Genomic DNA, 19,987 nt, shown 5'->3' on the forward strand with positions numbered 1-19,987 from the left:
TTTAGATTCACGCATCCTAGCAAACAACATCAAACCATCCAGCAACAACGAAATGCATCTCGGATTCCATCGGGAGATCAATATTTTATCAAATAAAACCAACAAGGAACGGGTCTTTCAAGAAGAAGATATCATTATACTCGCGGCTACCCAACGAGAAACGGAAACAAAGAGAGGATCGGGCGAGACAACCTGCTGATACTAGGGGAGGGAGTAGGCGGCGGGGTACACAGGACCGATGTCGTCGTCACCTGAGGTCTTCTTGAGGGCGTAGGAGAACCGACAGAGACAGGGGAAAGGTCGTCAGAGCGTCGCGGACGAGACGAGGGATTACTACTACCTCCTTTATTTACTGTTGGGGGAAGGGGCATTCCAGAGCCATCGGGAGTTCTCAATCGCCGAGGTCTTCTTGAGGCGGAGAAGAACCAACTGAGACGTAACGAACGAGACGGGGGATTACCGTTACCTCCTTTATTTACTGTTGGAGGAGGGGGGCATTCCAGAACCATCGGGAGTGGCCTGGAGACCTCGACGCGTGGCAGCCTTCTTGTGGCTATTCCTTTTGGGACCCAACGAAGTGGCGCTTTTACATATACATCCTTTACAGCGACGTTAAAAAAGCGTATTCTACCCCCGTCAACATCTTCATATAACACGGACGTCCCTCATTTTTTGCGTATGTCTCGTAATCTACCCCGAACAATTCTGATATATCATTAAAGGCCCTCTCAGTGCCCCCTCTCAGCTACTATTCTTCTTTAAAACAATCAGGTCAACTACCATGTCAAAATTAAATAGTTTGAGTTTACACACAAAATACAATAATACATAAAAATATATATCCTTAATATTAACATCATATAACGATATATATATATATATATATATATATATATATATATATATATATATATATATATATATATATATATATATATATATATATATATATATCCTTGTCAGGCCCTTGAGGTTAACTAACTAAATGGGCCTGCTCAATGTAGAACTGTGATCTCCCTTCATGTTCTTGTTCTGTTTATGATTTTTCTAATGATCGACTCCGAAATTGGAGTGTGCCAACCAGGGAGTAAGCACAAACAGTTCGATGTCGAGTCAGAGAAACAATTCAGTAGCGCCGGCAGTCTCTTAGTCTCTTCACCGTTTGGCTTTCGTGCAGCATTCGACGGAATAAATCCTGTGAGCACCAGAAAATCCACTCGCTTGTCATTCTATTAACATCTTAATCACTAGTTTTAATTCTCGTCTTTGTAGTTTGTGTGATCTTTGGATTCTTAAATGTGCTTCAAATCTAGTCCGTGATCTCTCGGTAAGCACATATGCGTTCGGCTTTCGGCCCGGTCAGCATCAACGATGCTTGCGGACAACCCCTTGCCGCCCTCCCCAAGCCATCAAGGCAATCTTTTGCCGAACCCAAATCCTCACTAGCTGTCTCGAGCATGTAGTTTAGTCCTGCGGCGGTATCCAACAACATGCAACCATCCAAGAAACGATCGATGACAACATCGAATTCTGAGGATTTGCCGAACCCAAATCCTCTCTCTCTCTCTCTCTCTCTCTCTCTCTCTCTCTCTCTCTCATCAATTTCAGAGTTGTCATTTTCCTATTCCTTTTGTAGCCCAATAGCTGACAGCGTTTCTCCGCTGGAAGGAACAGTAGAGCCGACGACGACTGAGCAAGCTCACTCATTATATGCTTTGTTCCTTCCAAGGAAAAGAAAAAATAGGAAAAACTAATCGGACGATGGTAACATACAGTTCCTTGGGAACGGTGGTGTATAAATAAAAGCAGCCATCTCGCATGACTCGATCCATTGATGAATCGATCACACTAACACACCGCACGAAAGAACCTCTGACAAAAAAAAGGCTGCATCAACTCGTCCATCGGATGGATAAAAGAGCAGTCGAGCTTCCCACGCACACAAAACCTTTCGAGATATTGACATCCATCTAACGAATGATCTCAGAGAGAGAATTGTTTGTGGAACACAAGAGTCTCATCTCCTACTCGTGAATTCATGCATACGGATGTGGCCAGCGATGAGTCCGTGAGCTCGTCGCCAGCTTTAACTGTGAACAGAGATCTTCTCCCTGCCAACACAATGCTTAGACCTGTGCTTAGTAAACTAATCAAAAAAAAGAAATTCTGATAAGAATATTTTTGTTCTTATCTACGTGATCAAATCAGACTCTCGAGCCTGATGGGATTGTTTCGCTCACATTAATCGATGCGAATTGTTTGCTCTACCGACGGAGACAAAAAAGGACAAGGATAAGTCCGTCGTTTTGTGACGATGAGGAGCGAAGAGCACAAGGGAATTGGTTCATCGGGAATCCGTCGTCATCACCGCCGATCGTACGATACCGATGGAACGGCGATGGGGCGATATCCTGCCTTGTCGAATCGGTTGCTCGTGGTGCTATCACAGAATGATTGAGCTGATCATGATTGGGAAGCAGGGTGACAGCAGGAACAAGGTTGGCCGGTGAGCTACTCATGCCCGATGCATTCGATCCATGGAGCCGTCACTCCTTGTACGAAGCCAAGTCCTGTTAGCTATCCGAATGCAGAAAAAACCATCAAGTTGCCAATCATAGAGCTTAATAATTGCATCTCGATTCCTTGCCCTGAGCTCTGCGCTCCTCCATCCACACACCCACCCAAGCTTGTGGAGATCCATGCCACAACTCATCATCGATGGTGCCTAACAAGGACAAGATCTCCTTGTGATCAGTGATGCGATTGCTTAGTCTAATTAATGGCTGGCGTCAACCATTGGCAAAACCTACAAGATCTTATTTATGGATTCCATGGAGATATGAACATCAATTAGCGGACTTTTTCTCCTGTCGTTCTTCTACATTTGTGACGATGGTGTTTCTCATGCAAGTTGAGAACAGCTCGTGACTTGTATGGATCAGACAGAACAAGAAACGAGGCCCGCTTGGCAAATTAACACCCACATACCATCTTGTCATGATCAGAATTGTTTCTCGTAGGTAACAACCATAAATGCCTTCACTCTGTATTCATTCAAGCATCATTTCCTCCTTGGGGATTTCTTGTTACTGTGTTCTTCTCTAGTTCTTTTGCACAAGCATCAGTCCCTTGACATCTTATCGGAGATTGCGACGGCGGCACACGCTTCTACTGCAGATATGATTGGAGGGGGCAACTTCCATCGCTGGTTCATCCACACTCTAGTGCACCATCTTCTTCTCTATATAACTCACCCAAATCGCCTACTCCCTACAATTCCAGCTCCGGTGGATTGCCCGCACCCACAAAGCTCCTGTAGCACTCAGGTATATGGATAAGATGGGACTAAGAGACATAGAGTCCACACTGCCGCCAGGGTTCAGATTCTACCCGAGTGATGAGGAGCTGGTCTGCCACTATCTCCACAAGAAGGTGAGCAACGAGAGAACCTGCGAGGGGACGATGGTGGAGGTGGATTTGCACACTCGAGAGCCATGGGAGCTTCCAGGTAACTCGATCTTCTTGTTGTTCCTTGTAGATCCAATACCATAACCTACTTCGAGACACATTTGAAGTTTTGTTGGAAGCGATCCATTGCTTCACATATGCAGATTTGGACAAATGATTAGATCATAGACTATTGCGCCTCTCTCTTACACTAAACTGTGTTCTTGAATGTGTCGTAGATGTGGCTAAATTGAGTGCCAACGAGTGGTACTTCTTCAGCTTCCGCGACCGCAAGTACGCCACCGGATCTCGCGCGAACCGAGCAACCAGATCTGGTTACTGGAAAGCAACGGGGAAGGATAGAACGATCAGTGATCCGACGACACATGCGACGGTGGGGATGAGGAAGACATTGGTGTTCTACAGAGGTAGAGCTCCCAGTGGAGCGAAGACCGACTGGGTCATGCACGAGTTCAGACTGGAGACCCCTCATTCACCCCCCAAGGTATCATAGCCTCCGTTTGGATCCGAGCATCGTGCATGATGTCCTTCACAAGCAAACATTATCTCATTTTGTTGGTCTCTTTTGTGACAGGAGGACTGGGTTCTGTGTCGGGTTTTCCACAAGAAGAAAGGGGAGACGGAGAATGAGAACACTGCTTCTTCTTCTCCCGCTCTGAGGTCATCTCCTTCTTCTCTAGTGGACCAGCCCATGCCAGATTTCCGGCATGAACGGTTGAGTTCATCATCTTTCTCCATTCTCCCACAGCAAGAACCGGAGAGCAGCTCAGACCCCTTCCTGAACATGGCGCTGATGCAGGGCAGCTTTCTTGGGTTCTCACCGGAGATGGGAAGCACGGCAATGATGGGGACGAGCTTAATGTGTGAGGATGAGCTTGGATGTCCGCTGGATTTGGGATTTGAGAATGGCTTTGGTGGGGAGGGCGAGATGGCAAGATATGAGCTGCCAAAGTGGCAAGCTTAGATGCTATAAGAGCAGCATGCTTCCAACAGGACAACATATATAAATGTAGACTTGGATTCGAAGAGGGTGAACGAACATGTATAGATGCTACAAGATTGGATGATGACTATAGTACAATGTATTTATTACCTAGTAATTATAAATATGCATTATATATATATATATATATACCATTTTTTTTACTCTGTAAAAGCTTGAAGAAAATTGGGAGTTTCATTTTTTATCCTCATGTCGATGATTATAAGGATTGGATTTTTGTTCTCTCTCTTATTGAAATGTTAAGTTCTCTCGATGAACATGGATTCAATTATGAGATCTTTGTGGTCATAACAGCATTTTTAGTTTAGTGAAGAAAGAGATATATGTAATCATCTACCTTTGTTGGGAAAAATATGTTAAAGCGGAATAATTATTTTTCCTTTTTGTATATCAAAATGAGTTTCTCATCAATTCGAGAAAAACCACGAGACCGTAGTCCACCTTAAACTTCCACTATCAATAGTAATGATAATAGGTTTACAGTAAATCTTCTCTAGAATAACCAGATGATCATAATAACATCAAGAACATAGATCTTGGCTCAAGAATAGCATATCATCATCACATATGATGGATCACATTAAAAAGAAATTCTATGTCTCACAAAATGAGTATAGCAGGAAAGTACCTTAGAGAGGATAAACTATAGTTCAACATCATTAGGATTGTAGAGCTTGCTGCAAAGATTCTTCATATAGAATTTGGGCTAACCACATATCGTCAGAAAACTCAATATGCTAATTGTTTTCTCTTCTTTTCTCTATCTATCTTTTCTCTCACTATGCGCCACTACAATTCACTGCTGCACACATGCTAACTCTTCGTTGCCCTCATCTCTTTCTCTTTCTCCTTTTTTCTCTCTCTTTGTTATTTCTTCTCGTTGTGCGTTGTTGTTCTCTCACTACACACACGTCGCTACATGCGCTCGCTGCCCTCACGCTACTGCACAAACACTCGCACGTTGTTCTCTTGTTTTTCTACCCTATCTCACATCTTTCTCTTTTAATTAGTGATTTGGGCTTCAAAGGCCCAATTGTCCAAGCCCACATATGGGCTGGACCCAACAATTCTCCCCCTCTAGCTCATATAATAGGTTGTACCAAGCCCGCTCTTCGCCTACATATTTCAAGCTTCTTGTTAGGCAAAGACTTTGTCAACATATTTGAGTCATTCTCATTGGTATATACTTTTTCTAACTGTAATTCTTTTATCTCAAGCACATCACGAATCCAGTAATATCTCACATCAATATGTTTGGATCTAGAATGGTATGTTGAATTCTTGAAGAGGAAAATAACGCTCTGACTATCACAGTAAATAGTATATCCTTCCTGTTTCAATCCCAATTCATGTAGAAACTTTTTCATCCATAAAGCTTCCTTGCATGCTTTAGTAATTACGATGTATTATGTTTCTGTGATTGATAAAGCAACACAATTATCTAACTTTAATTGCCAAGAGGTTGCTCCCCTTGCAAATGTTATCAAGAATTGCAAAGTGGACTTCTTGGAATCAGTATCACCTACCATGTCTGCATTTGTATAGCCTTCTAACACAGGTTTATCATTGCTAAAATATAAACATAACCTAGAAGTATCTCTTAGATATCTTAATATCAATTTCACTACTGTCCAATGTTTCTTTCCAGGATTAGAGAGAAATCGGTTGACAACTCCAACTGCATTAGCTATATCTGGCTTAGTACAAATCATAGCATATATCAAACTACCTACTGTAGACGAGTAAGGTACTCTGGACATTTCTTCTTTTTCTTTCTCACTTGTAGGATATTGTTTCGAACTAAGCTTGAAATGACCTACAAGTGGAGAACAAACTGCTTTGGCTTTACTCATGTTGAATCTTTCAAGAACTTTTTCAATATAGGTCTCCTGAGATAGCCAAATCTTTTTTTTCTTCCTATCACGAAAAATCTTCATACCAAGTATTTGTTTCACCGATCTCAAGTCTTTCATGGCAAAAGACTTACTTAGCTCTCTTTTAAGCTTTTCAATTTTACCAGCATCATGGCCAACAATCAGCATATCATCAATATATGGCAGGAGAATAATGAAATCATCATCTGAAATTTTCTTCATAAACACACAATGATCAAATATAGTTCTATCATAACTTTGGCTCATCATAAAGGAATCAAACTTCTTGTACCACTGTCTAGGTACCTATTTGAGTCTATATCTAGGTGCCTATTTAAGTCTATATAAGATTTTTCTAAGCTTACATACCATATTTTCTTTTCCCTTGACTTTGAAACCTTTTGGTTGCTCCATGTAAATTTTTTTCTTTTAAGTCATCATAAAGAAATATTGTTTTCACATCAAGTTGCTCAACTTCTAAATTCAAGTAGGCAACCAAACCAAGAATAACTCAAATAGAGGACATTTTTACCGTAGGAGAAAATATTTCTTCTAACTGAATCCTTTCACAACTAGACGTGTCTTATATCTTTGTTGTGAGTTATTATTTTCAGACTTAAATTTGTAAACCTATTTATTCTTGAGAGCTTTCTTCTCTTTAGGCAACTTTACCAAGTCATAGGTGTGGTTCTTAAGCAAGGATCTCATCTCTTCTTGCATGGCTTTAACTCACTCATTCTTATGCTCATGTAGAATAGCTTTTTAGTAAGTTTCTAGTTCTCCCCCATCGGTAAGCATAATATACTCATGTGGAGGATATAGGTAGATGGTTATTGCTCTCTAGCATCAGTAAACATAACATACTCATGTGGAGGATATCTAGTAGATGGTTGTCGCTCTCTAGTGGATCTTCTTAATGGAATCTCAACTGGTGGTGGAGGTGTTTGTTCGGTTGGTTCAGCATCATCAACTGTAGGAGTATCATCACTTGCATTCTCACCATAATCTTCTTGTTCATCTCCTCCAAGATCATCATGAACTACAGGTGAAGGAACTGGACCCAAACTCCAAGGAATATAAACAGAGGTTTTTGGCTTCTCAACATTATCACTATCATCAAACAATTGGTCTTCCATAAATACAACATCTCTGCTTCTAATAATCTTCTTATTCATTGGATCTCATAGTTTGTACCCAAACTCTTCATGACCATATCCCAAGAAGATACATATTTTTGCCTTATTATCAAGCTTGGACCTCTCATCTTTGGGAATATGAACAAATGTTTTACACCCAAAGACTCTCAAATGATTATGAGATATATCTTTTCCTTTCCATACTTTATCTGGAACATCACCTTTCAGAGGAACCGATAGAGAAAGATTTATGAGGTCAACTGTAGTTCTCATAACCTCCCCTCAAAATGACTTCGGTAACTTGGCGTGAGAAAGCATACACATAATCCTTTCTTCAATGGTTCTATTCATCCTTTCTGCCACACCGTTCTGCTGAGGAGTTTTTGGAACTATTTTCTCAAGCAAGCATACCATGGAACCTGTAATAATTCTCAAAAGGACCCTTGTACTCGCCATCATTATATGATTGAACACACTTTAGTTTTCTGTCAATTTCTCTTTCAACAGTGACATGAAACCCCTTGAAAACATCGAGTACCTGGTCTTTAGATTTCAAAGCAAAAACCCATACTTTTCTAGAATGGTTATCAATAAAAGTAACAAAATAAATAGCACCTCCAAGAGTTCAAGTTTGCATAGTACAAATATCAGTATGAACTAAATCAATAACATCTGATCTTCTAGATGATGGATATGTATGAAATGCAACTCTATGTGTTTTTTCAGCTAAGCAATGATCATAAGATTTAAGAGATGTACCTTGCAACTCTAATAAGAACTGCTTTCTAGCAAGAGTTTGAAGTCCCTTCTCGGTGATATGACTAAGCCTCTTGTGCCAAAAATCTATACTTTCACCTTTTTGAATTGAATTAATCTCTCATTTGTGTAGCTTAGCTTTTATGACATAAAAAAAAGTTAAGCTTCTTTCCTCTTGCCATAATTAGAGAACCTTTAGTGAGTTACCATTTGCTTTCACCAAAATAATATGCAAAGCCCTCATCATCAAGTCTACCTATAAATATCAAGTTAAGACGAATATATGGAACATGCCTTACATCTTTGAGTATCAATTTGCTCCCAATACTGATCTCTAAGTAAATATCTCCAATACCCACAATCTTAGATGTACCACTGTTTTCCATTCTGATATTACCAAAATCACTAACAGTATAAGACCTGAAGAAATCACCATGAGAAGTAACATGAAATGAAGCACCAGAGTTAATTATCTAATTACTGTCTTGAGCTACAAGACTGACACAACCGTCATCACAAACAATAGTTATATCACCTTCAGCAGCAACTATATTGGTCTCTTTCCCATTTTTCTTCCTTTCATTCTGTTCTCGCTTCCAAAACATACACTCTTTCTTCATGTGACCTGATCTATTACAGTGGAAATATTTGATATCTCTTCTAGACTTGAATCTTCCTCTATAACCAAGTGGATTTCTACTATGACTTCTTCCATGTCTTTCTTGTTTTTCAATAACAAATACACTAGAAGAAGATTCACCCTATTCTTTCCTTCTAGCATCTTCATTTATCAAACTGTCTTTAATCATATCTATAGTTAGAGTCCCCTTTGGTGTGGAGTTATAAATTGTCACCACATATGTTTCCCAATTTTCTAGTAAAGAGCTGAGAAGTAATAATCCTTGCATCTCATCATCTATATTCATTTTCATAGCAACCAACTTGTTTGTAAGATTCTGAAATAGGTGTATGTGCTCAACAATATTACCATCATCTTTATACTTCAAATTTACAAGCCTTCTAAGGAGAGAAATTCTATTTTTCACTATCTTTTTCGCAAAGAGGTTTTCTAACCTTTGTCAAATAATATCAACTCTAGTTTCATCAGAAATATGCTCATGCAAATTTATATCCATCCATCTTCTAATATAAGCAATATATTTTCTATGTTGAACTTCTCATTCTTAATCGTCCATAGTAGAAGGTTTATATTTAACCTTAATAGGCTTATACAAATCTTTGCAATAATGTAAATCTTCCATCATACGCCTCCAAGTGGAATAATTTGATGAGTTCAATTTAATCATACCATCTGACTGTTCTATTTCAATCATACAAGAAAAAACTAGCACCAAAAAACCTATTGCTCTAATACCACTTGTCGAGAAAAATATGTTAAAGCGAAATAATTCTTTTCGCTCTTTATGTATCAAAATGAGTTCCTCATCAAAATATCAACTTGATATCAAAATACAAATATTAACCATAACAGCATAAACAGTAGAGCAATAAATTAATCACACAGTGAGACCAAATTTTTAACGTGAAAAACTTAATGCAGGAAAAACCACAAGACTATAGTCTATCTTAAATTTCCACTATCAATAGTAATGATAACATGTTTATAGTAAATCTTCTTTAGAATAACCAAATGATCATAATAACATGAAGAACATAGATCTTATCTCAAGAATAACATATCATCATCACATAGGATGGATCACATCAAAAAGAAATTCTAGGTCTTACAAAGTGGGTATAATGGAAAAGTACCTCAGAGAGGATAAACTGTACATCAACACCATTAAGATCGTAAAGCTTACTGTAAAGATTCTTCGTATAGAATTTGTGATGATGTTTGGTCACTGATTGTAATTATTTTCTCTTCTTTTCTCTCTCTGCTTTTCGATCAAGATCTTAATTATTTTCTCTTCTTTTCTCTCTCTCCTTTTTCGCTCACCGTGCGCCGCTACAGTTCCTGCACGCATGCTAACTCTTTCGCTGCCCTCACCTCTTTCTATTCTCGTTTTTCTCTCTCTTTGCCTGCACACACATCTCCATTCAATAAATTTGATACATTAGAGGAAAAAATATTATTAGTAGCAAAATAATTATTTTTATCCAATAATGATTATTTTTTAAAAAATATATTAGCATCATAACTACAAAAATATAAAAGTTAAACTTCCATATATATATCGACTACATCAAAGATAAAGATGCTGCTGTAGCTGTGCTTCAAATCATGTTTATGTTTGTGTCTTTATCTTATGACTAATATTGTATCATACTGATGTTTCAAGGTTGATTCGGTATAGTACGGTACCGACGTACCGAGCGGTACATTAGGATGTACCGAACGATACACCAAGATTTATCGAACGATTTTCTCTTACTATAGCATTGTAGCACTACTACAATGTAACACTGTAATAGTATAGCACTACTACAGTATATTATTGTAGTATTGTAGCACGATCCATCCAATAATAGGTGATTCACGTACTGATATATCGAATGATAGCATTCAAAATTATATATCATACTTTCTAGCATGGGATTCCCATTTGAAGACAAGTGAGTTGGCACCGGACAGAAGTGGGGTGTTGGCAGATGAATTGTGTCCTTTATTATTATCATTTTTTTTCCCTTACTTCAAGGGATGGGTGTATGTGTAGAATAATGACTCGGTAACAGTAAGCCAGAAAGCATTTGACAAACTGGGAGTTAACATGAATTGGTCTTCAAAATGTAACAAGTTTTGGAGATGAATGCTTAGGAAATAAGCTTTACATACCCAAGTTTGTGCTAAAGATTTTATCATGGTAATTATTATCATCATCACTTAATTTATTCATGCAAGCATTATTCATTATATATAATTAATCCATGTTGACCTTTAATTTTTTTGCCATTCAAGTCAGCTTGCATGAGGTACTCACATCTCGAGCATGAGCTCATCGAATGCGTCACTGAAGTGGTCGCGTTCAGGTCCACCATGGTGTGTCCTTGCCCTGACAAAAATGTCAGGAATATTTACTACCATCACAAGATATCTAAAAGTATCATAAGAGCCTCTGTTGATCTGTCAATCTGTTCTGTGACTCGTAATCAATTCATATACATTAATCACTAATCCTTTTGAAGACCAATGATCATGTGGATTGGCTTCACACACTGACACTGAAAAGAGAGAGTCACAGATCTGCTGTTGGAATGGTTAGCGATAATATTTTTCTTGCCATCTTCTCATAGATCCAATCATGTCCATCATCCGCCCAACATCAGATCCAGCAGGAGATTTGAAATGGGCAGATGAAGCCAATCGGGCTTCTGCATGGGGGCATTCTCGTCAATCTAACTACAAGATATATTTACGTTGAAAGAATAGAGCATATTTCAAACGAGGAGAGAGAGAGAGAGAGAGAGAGAGAGCGTGTGTGTGTGTGTATGTGTGCTGCTGCACTTGAGGTTTGGAAGCAGTGAGGGAGAGAGCGAGTGAGAGAGAGAGCAGGAGATGGGGATGCTGGTTCTGTGTTTGGTGGCCTGCTCTCTTCTCGTGGATGGAGGCTCGGGCGCTGCGGCCGCCTCTGGTGGAAAAGAAGTTCACGGTCGGACACCCGACATGAGAATGCCTGGTTATCTGTACATCAGAACCACCGGAAGATGTACTCCCCAGTAAGACCAAATATTTACTTCTCTAGCTATTTGATTATTTCCAGAAACAAAAAAGAGTACTCTGTGATTAGCTTTGTTCTTGAGGTCATTGACATGTACTATTTTATTTGTTCGTTGCCCCTCTTTTCTTTCTTTCGAAGCTTGATGTTGTGGTTGTACCGGAATAATCAAAGATTGTGAAGTGGACTAAGGGGCAAGTTGCTTGGGGATCAAAAGTTTCTCCCGGGGACTTGCCACAGAGGTAGAATGAGAAGAATGGCATGAATGTGAGGGAAAAATCACCAAAGCCAAAGATGGAGATGAAGGGTTGTATTTGTCACTATGTTTGGCGATTGACATTATGGAAGAAAAGAAGTGTGATAAGAGAAGAGAAAATTTGAGGAGAAAGAATATAAGGCCATTCTCAATTCACTTTTTGTACAAAAGGGGATGGGTTAAAGGACCAGCTAAAAGAGTGGTTCATTAGGTCACTTTGGCTTCTGCTTCTCTAGTTTCTCTTATCCTCTCAAAACTGTTATATTTAAACTTGAGGAAACCCAGTTGATAGTCTTTGTACTTCTCATTTCATCTGCATGTTTTATGTTCTGCTTCGTCAAAGAAAAGATCATGGATTCAATCTATATTTTGTGGGGACTTGCTGTCTGTATAGTGATAATCGACACATTTACCGGCGGTAATCCATCTGTTTTTCCTCAAAGATGCTGACCCACATCGAAAGCTGCAAACTCATGTTGGCAACATTCCATTAAATTGCTACACCAGACACTAGATTTCTTCCAGGAATGTATTCGGCCAACACCCATGGTATACTGTGTGCCATCTTTTAGTTTCTCGATACATTCTAGAATGTATACTGGCTGTGAACTTGATCTCTGTTATAGACCGGTGAAGGATTAACATAAAATTGCAGCTCTTTGTCCATCAGTTTCTGCTAAATGACCCAAGGGTAAGGGTAACCAGCTTTAGTTCCACAATATATACTATTGCCATTTATTTCGCAGTCAGACATGTCGAGTATGGTTGAGCTGGAGAACTTGCTGTTTTGTGGGAAATGAATGTGCACATTTACTTAGTAAAACAACAGCAGTATGAAACATGAATCCTAAGAAGGGCATCTTTACTGCTGAGTGGAAATTTCATACGTAATCATATAGGGTATGACACTATATCTTATTCCCGTTCAAATTAGAAATTGGTTTAAGGCTTTACAAATCTCTATAAAGTACATAGGTCATCAAATATCTGTGTAGTATTTCTGTCCGTGGAGGAAACAAGTGTTGCAGCTCGGACATCAAAGGTTATACTATTCATGATCAAGTTTCCGATTTTTCTGATTTTGTCTCTTGTAAGAGATTTGGTTGACGATGCTGTGAAAGCTACGATATATCGAGGATCGATCACAAGCTGATACCAGCCTTGGAAAATACTCCAACAAAATAATAGGGAACCGTATAACCATAGGTCGTATTTCTTGTTTTCAGATTTTATTTTTGAGAAAATGACTGGAGAAATCTTTGATAATCTATCGTTGACACAATCATTCTTGGCATTCACACTGGTTCATGCTGTCAAGATCAACTACTTTTGTGGCTATTTGTAGGTTCTGGAGCAGTGGAAGGGAGCCATGGCCTAACACGGTTCCTCATGATTCATCTGTTTCAAAGGTATTTGGATCGAGGTTGCTGGAGCGGTATGAGCCAGGCTTAACTCTGTTGGAGGCTACACAGAAGAATGATGACATTGGTGGCAGCGCCTTCTCCAACTTAGTAAAGCAGTCAAGCGCTGCACTCCTCAATGCCTACTCTAGACCTGGTTTCCCTTACAGTGCTTGGGAGATCAAGAGTTTGGTCTTAGAGGCGCTTGTATCGGAGTCTTCTGCTGCTTCGCAGGCAGAGCAGTTCAAGCAAGCTAATGAAGCATGCAATTAGCTACTAGATACTTCCTAACTCATGTTAGCTGTTGTGGAGGAGCATTCATCAATATGTTTATTGCTCCAATTTCTCTTTTATGTATGTAGTGCAAAATTTAGGGTTCCAGGTCTTATCCAATGTTGTTGTCGCGGTTAAGTGTGCCAAGTCAAGACTCCTAAAGAAAGCATGTTCCTCTCTGGATCTTTTTTGCAATGTAAGCTTTTCTGCTCTATGTATCTGCTCCATCATATCGGTGTTCTATGTCAATAATCTTACTTGGTCCTTCTGCCATTCAACTTCTATTGATCTTAAGAAGATTGTTATTCATTTGGTCTTGGTGTTGCTAATCAAGGAGATATGCTGATCTTTTGGATTCTTGATGACAATCAAACCAGCATATGCTGGAGGATGAAGATTATAGGGATAAGGAACAGCAGGCTGCTGTAAAGTGTGTTGGCACCAACCAATAGTTCCAGACTGGAGAGAGAGAGAATGAATCAAAGCATGTATGTCTTGAATGGTTAGTCCAAGGAAGAACCAATGCTTATTCTCTTACTGGTTTAACTTTCAAGCCACATTTGAATCTTTGCTTCTGCAAGTTGGGAGATTGGTTGGTTTGCCTTGCTGCCCACGTAGAGGGGAGGAAGAGGAATAGACATGATTTGCCTGCAACAAATCTGTGGAAGATACCTTCTCTTGTTTGAAGATACAAATGCCCATCAGAATTGCCAAATCTTAACCCAACTGAAGTGTTAATGATTCAAACAAAAACTGCACATTACAACACATGATTTCAGTAGCCAGTTTGCTCCATGCCAACAACTACAATTGTTAGTTTTCAGATAGTATTGCTTGATCAGTAATAAAAAAATCCCCCCCACACCAACACAACCACCACCACCACCACCACCATTACCACCACCTCCTCCTCCTCCTCCTCCTCCAACCTCATCTTCACAAACAACACACCATCCTAAAGGCCACACCAATTTCCATCCTCCCACACAAACAAAAGCAGCAGCATCGATTGTACTGACCAGACATTTTCTCCCAGTTCCATAAATAAAATTATATTAATTGATGTGTTACTTTTATTTGATTTTTTTTGTGCAATATGGTTTAAAAAATAATTAAAATTGATTTCATTAGTGATGCAAACAAGTTAAAAATTTAGTCAATCAATTAAATAATTTAATAATTCAAAAATAATTAATTAATTTTATAATGATTAATGTGACTTTTAGGAAGTAAATATTTTGATTTTATTTTTGTTTGTAAAAATAAAATAAAAATAAATTAAAAATGATAATTAGATTATTCTTACTGATCAGCTTATCTTCTACTATACAAATGGGCTCGTTCTCCCTTAAATTGGTAGAGAGAGGATTGAGGAAAGGATACCAATAATAATTGTATTTAGAGGAGAGATAGAATCTTCTATATTTTCTTCTAGAATTTTTATTTATATTTTGAAATATTTGATGTTAAAAATTTATGATGCATAATAATGTTTTAATTTTAAAAATTTATGACTAATAAATAATGATCGTTGAATTTTGATGCTAAAATAACTATTTATTTAAGTTAGATGAATTTTACAAAAACTCTACTAAAATAATAATTCTAATTTATTTGATTAGGTATATTATTATTTCAAATAATTATATATGAATTTCTACAATTTGATTAGCTATCAATTTGGGATCATGAATTTATTGGATTATTAATTCATAAAAAAATAGTTTTTAAATTTAATTATTTAAAAGTATATTTTAATGAATTAATATTATAATTTTGAAAGTTTTAACAAATTTTTATTTTGATAATTCATTCAAGTTTAATTCTTATTCTATAAATATTTTAAAGTATTTCTAAAAGAATGGATATCTAATTTCATATGAGTGGTCAAGTCTAACATGAGTTTAGTTGATATGCGCGATCGGTCCATCTTGTCTTGTAAGATATGGGTTAATCTATATGATTAGACATAATATAACTCATATAATCAAGCATGAGTTAACTCATATAGTCAACCATGGCTTAGCTCAGGAACCAAGTGTGACCTATCTCAACGGCTAAACCCAACTAATCCTTAAGGTAAAATTTAATCCAACTCACAACTCAAACACAAGCTCAAATTATCGTCTCTCTGCCAATTCAGCTTAGCCTGTTCCTTAGGAAAGACATGTGCGACATATATGATAAGTTCAGGGCTCACGTGAGTTAGTCTAGTCTTGACTAGCACTGTACAACTTAGTCTAGTTCCCTCTCCCTTCATTGATTTGAGCTTACTAGTTGATTGAGGATATTCTAAATTGTTTTGATCGATTTAAACCTTTTGACTTAATTTAAAGTGATTAAATTCAAATTAATTACTATAAGAAGTTTGGTTTGGTTAGTTTAAGTCCTATCTAAATTAAGTCAATTAGATTGGGGCCCAATGCACATTTTAAATATAAATTGATGTTTGTTAATTTTTATTCAAACCATTGGAAATGCTCAAATGCTTATGCTGCCTTGGAGTAACATTACTAATTCAACATTCGTAGGATGTTAATATAATTTTTTAAATTTTAAAAGTACTCTTTATAAGATTTTTAAAATATTTAGTGATAAACCAATATAATTATTTAGTGATAAAGATTAATTTATATTTATTTATATGATTATATTTTTATTTATTATATATTTATGTCATATGAATTTTTTTATAAGATTACATGCATTTGTTTATTTTATTTACATATTAATTTAAATAAAAAATATTTTTGGAATAAATATTAAAATATTAGAAAGGTAAATTTATCATAAATAATTTAATATATTTTTAAAATATAATTTTACTAAATAATTCTTATGTTAATACATATTTAAAATATAGTTTTCATCTAATGCTTATCAAACACTCTAAGCATTCTATAAATACACATTCACTCAAATTATTTTTTTAACTGTATATTAAAATTATAAATATGTTCTTAAATACAGTCATAGTCGTGCAAGTTAAATACCTAACATGATTTGTCATGATATTTTATCATAATATTTTTTTTGAATATATGAATGAATGATTATGTATGATTATGTATCTTACCAAAGATAGAGATGATGATTCCATTCAGATGTGATGACTAAATAATTTTTTCATTCATTGTTGAGAGTATGATATAGATTCTCTCTGTCAAAGGGAGAATATAAAATCGATCTTATATAGTATATTTTTCATTCATTATTGAGAGAGTATATTGAATATGATTTACATCTTTGTTACTTGACTATTATGTAAGTTATTGGGATACATTAAACATAATTGATACATTATTTTTATATACTATATAAGAATTATCATTATAAATAAGTTTTATAATGAATTGATATATTATTATTTTATATAAAATCATTAATATATGAATATATTTTATGAGTATTAAATATTATTTTTATGATATTACAAAGGTTTTATTAAGGTTACCGAAATATTTTTATCTTATATCTATTTTCAAAGTAAACTATTAATTTATAATAAATTTGAAGCTTGATGGAGGAGATTTTTCTTCACCGTTGACATGCTAAGATTTTTTAATTAAAAATAATTAGTACGGTAAAGATAAAAATATTATATTTAAAAAAAATTATATAAATTATAGAATTCGAAACGATGATTTATTTTGAATACTAATCAAGAAGGCTCGGAAAAAATTCACTTTCAAAGTTCGAACGAGGCTCTCCGAGCGACCAAGATCTGTGAAACTTTTGGCTGGCGACGTTGGGCTTCACAAAAGTCAAGCAAGGATGCCGCACAGCCACCGGAGTTCTACATGGTGGGGATGGAGGAGCAAGGAAAAAATAGAAGACTACAATGCAAGTAAAAGAATTTAGTATTTAAAAATAGAAGGATTGACAAGAACATTTATAAGATACCAAATGCACATACTGTTAGGATCGAGAGCACTAAGAGGGGGGGGTGAATTAGTGCAGCGGAAATCTTTCAGCGATTAAAAAACGAAAGCTGCGTTCGTTTGATAAAACTATTTTGGTGCAAAAGCCGATTCTAAGAATACTTATGATTAGGTGTAGTTTACGTCTAAACATAGTTTGCGTCTAAGCGCAATTTACACAGTTTGCGTCTAAATGTAGTTTGCGTCTAAATGCAGATTGCGTCTAAGCGCAGTTTGCATCTAAGCGCAGTTTGCGTCTAAGATCAGATTGCGTCTAAGCGCAGTGCAGTTTGCGTCTAAACGTAGTTTTACGTCTAAACACAGTTTTACGTCTAAACGTAGTTTTACGTCTAAACGCAGTTTGCGTTTAAACGCAGTTTTACGTCAAAACGTAGTTTTACGTTTAAAAGTAGTTTACGTCTAAAACACAGTTTTATGTCTAAACACAGTTTGCACAGTTTACGTCTAAACGCAGTTTTAAAGGGATCTGAACTTAGAAACTTCGTTCGTAAAAGCGCAGAAGACAGTTTTGCAGAATCAAAACGTAAACGTAAACTGTAATGTATGAAAACACCGATTTACGTCTGAATACAGATTCGGAAAGATCAGCACTTAGAAACTTGTTCGTAAAAGCGCAGAAGACAGTTTTGCAGAATCAAAACGTAAACGTAAACTGTAATGTATGAAAACACCGATTTACGTCTGAATGCAGATTCGGAAAGATCAGCACTTAGAAACTTGTTCGTAAAGGCACAGAGAGCAGTAGCTATGTAGGAGGTTTGCAGTAATGATAAAGTGCTCAAACTAAACGCAAACCAGAGATTTAGAGTGGTTCGGTCAGTCTTGACCTACTCCACTTTTGGCTTCCTCCACCGACGAGGTCACCGACATCAACTAGAGGCCTTCCTTCAATAGGCGAAGGCCAACTGCCCTTTTACAGATTCACTCCTTTTGATGGGCTCAGGAGACAACCCTTACAGGACCTTTCTCTCCTCTCTTTACAACTCAAGACTTGAAGAACAGAAAGAGGAGAACTTTAGGACTTTACACAAATTTGAGCTCTTAGAATCACAGAAAAGATCAAGAATTCAGTGTAGGTCTGTATCTTTTCAGTGCTAAATGGGTGGGGTATTTATAGGCCCCAACCCAATTCAAATTTGGAGCTCAAAACGATCAAATCCCGGAATTCCGGGACCAGGCGGTTGCACCTCCTGACTGGAGAGGTTGCACCGCCTGGCAGAGCTCGAAGACTGAGCCCCAGGCGGTGCCACCTCTTGACTGAGGCGGTTGCACCTCTCTGCCAGAGCTCGAAGACCGAGCTCAGGCGGTGCCACCTCTCTGTCAGGGAGGTTGCACCGCCCAATCTAGCTCGAAGACTGAGCTCAGGCGGTGCCACCTCCTGGCTGGGGCGGTTGCACCGCCCAGTCTCGCTGGGAGACTTAGCCCAGGCGGTGCCACCTCCTGGCCTAGGCGGTTGCACCTCCTGATGCAATCATGGTCCGAATGGTTAGCTCCATTCGGCCCAATTTCAGTCTTTCAGGGGCCCAATTGCCCCAAGATTAAGATAATGGGATCACCTCCCATTTTCCAGCTTAATCAACGTGCTAACTACGATTAGATCTAAGATAATTTCTGCAGCTTTGCTTCGGTGCGTCAATCGCTTCTTCCGGCGAGTTTCCGGCGAACTTCCGTCGATCATCCGATGAACCCTCGGTGATGCTCCTGCGGACATCCGGCAAACTCCTGGACTTTGCGACGATCCACTTGGCGAGTTCTGACGAGCTTCGCTTGGCAAGCTCCTGGACTTCTCGGATCTGTTATCGTAGAACCTCCGACGACCGTCCGAACTTCCGTCGAACTCTCGAACTCCCAACGTGATCATGAACTTGACTCCGGCGCAACTCCTGCTGCTTGTCTAACTTTTATCGTAGTTAATCCTGCACACTTATCTCAACACATAGATTAGACAACAAATGACAATTGACTTCATCATCAAAATCCGAGATTCAACAATCTCCCCCTTTTTGATGATGACAATCAATTGATAATGGAGTTATCCTTAACTCCCCCTGTCTATATGCCATAGTTGAGATAAGTCAACCTTGAATTCAAGACCTAAGAATTCAAGTGACGTATTGATAAGTTAGATCAGTTAAACTTATCAATACTCCCATCATGATACTCATCATGATGTATCTCTTCAAAGATGATGTCAAGGCTTGAC

At 37.8% G+C, this 19,987-nt stretch overlaps 2 protein-coding genes across 3 annotated transcripts; both read left to right on the forward strand.

Moving 5' to 3' along the window:
- The first annotated feature begins 2,662 nt into the window (after nucleotides 1-2,662).
- Nucleotides 2,663-4,595, forward strand: LOC135618165 (NAC domain-containing protein 21/22-like). 2 transcript variants are annotated; one of them, XM_065119021.1, is made up of 4 exons: nucleotides 2,663-3,020; nucleotides 3,106-3,508; nucleotides 3,687-3,952; nucleotides 4,043-4,595. In XM_065119021.1, the coding sequence occupies exons 2-4, from the start codon at nucleotides 3,331-3,333 to the stop codon at nucleotides 4,430-4,432; spliced, it is 834 nt and encodes a 277-aa protein (XP_064975093.1). In that variant the 5' UTR covers nucleotides 2,663-3,020; nucleotides 3,106-3,330; the 3' UTR covers nucleotides 4,433-4,595. The 2 variants fall into 2 exon arrangements, with proteins under 2 accessions (XP_064975093.1, XP_064975094.1); XM_065119022.1 differs by having other exon boundaries at nucleotides 3,178-3,508.
- A 7,047-nt stretch (nucleotides 4,596-11,642) lies between these two features.
- Nucleotides 11,643-14,073, forward strand: LOC103994975 (uncharacterized). Its single transcript, XM_009415451.3, has 2 exons — nucleotides 11,643-11,915; nucleotides 13,516-14,073. The coding sequence occupies exons 1-2, from the start codon at nucleotides 11,755-11,757 to the stop codon at nucleotides 13,841-13,843; spliced, it is 489 nt and encodes a 162-aa protein (XP_009413726.2). The 5' UTR covers nucleotides 11,643-11,754; the 3' UTR covers nucleotides 13,844-14,073.
- Nucleotides 14,074-19,987: the final 5,914 nt, after the last annotated feature.

Source organism: Musa acuminata, chromosome BXJ2-8 (genome assembly GCF_036884655.1).
Source record: "Musa acuminata AAA Group cultivar baxijiao chromosome BXJ2-8, Cavendish_Baxijiao_AAA, whole genome shotgun sequence".
NCBI classification, from domain to species: Eukaryota; Viridiplantae; Streptophyta; class Magnoliopsida; order Zingiberales; family Musaceae; genus Musa; species Musa acuminata.

Coding starts and splice junctions, on each gene's coding strand:
- LOC103994975 (XM_009415451.3), top strand. CDS start 11,755: ATGGGGATGCTGGTTCTGTGTTTGGTGGCCTGCTCTCTTCTCGTGGAT. Junction 11,916..13,515: donor ACCGGAAGATGTACTCCCCA/GTAAGACCAAAT, acceptor GGCTATTTGTAG/GTTCTGGAGCAGTGGAAGGG.
- LOC135618165 (XM_065119021.1), top strand. CDS start 3,331: ATGGATAAGATGGGACTAAGAGACATAGAGTCCACACTGCCGCCAGGG. Junction 3,509..3,686: donor AGAGCCATGGGAGCTTCCAG/GTAACTCGATCT, acceptor AATGTGTCGTAG/ATGTGGCTAAATTGAGTGCC. Junction 3,953..4,042: donor CCCCTCATTCACCCCCCAAG/GTATCATAGCCT, acceptor CTTTTGTGACAG/GAGGACTGGGTTCTGTGTCG.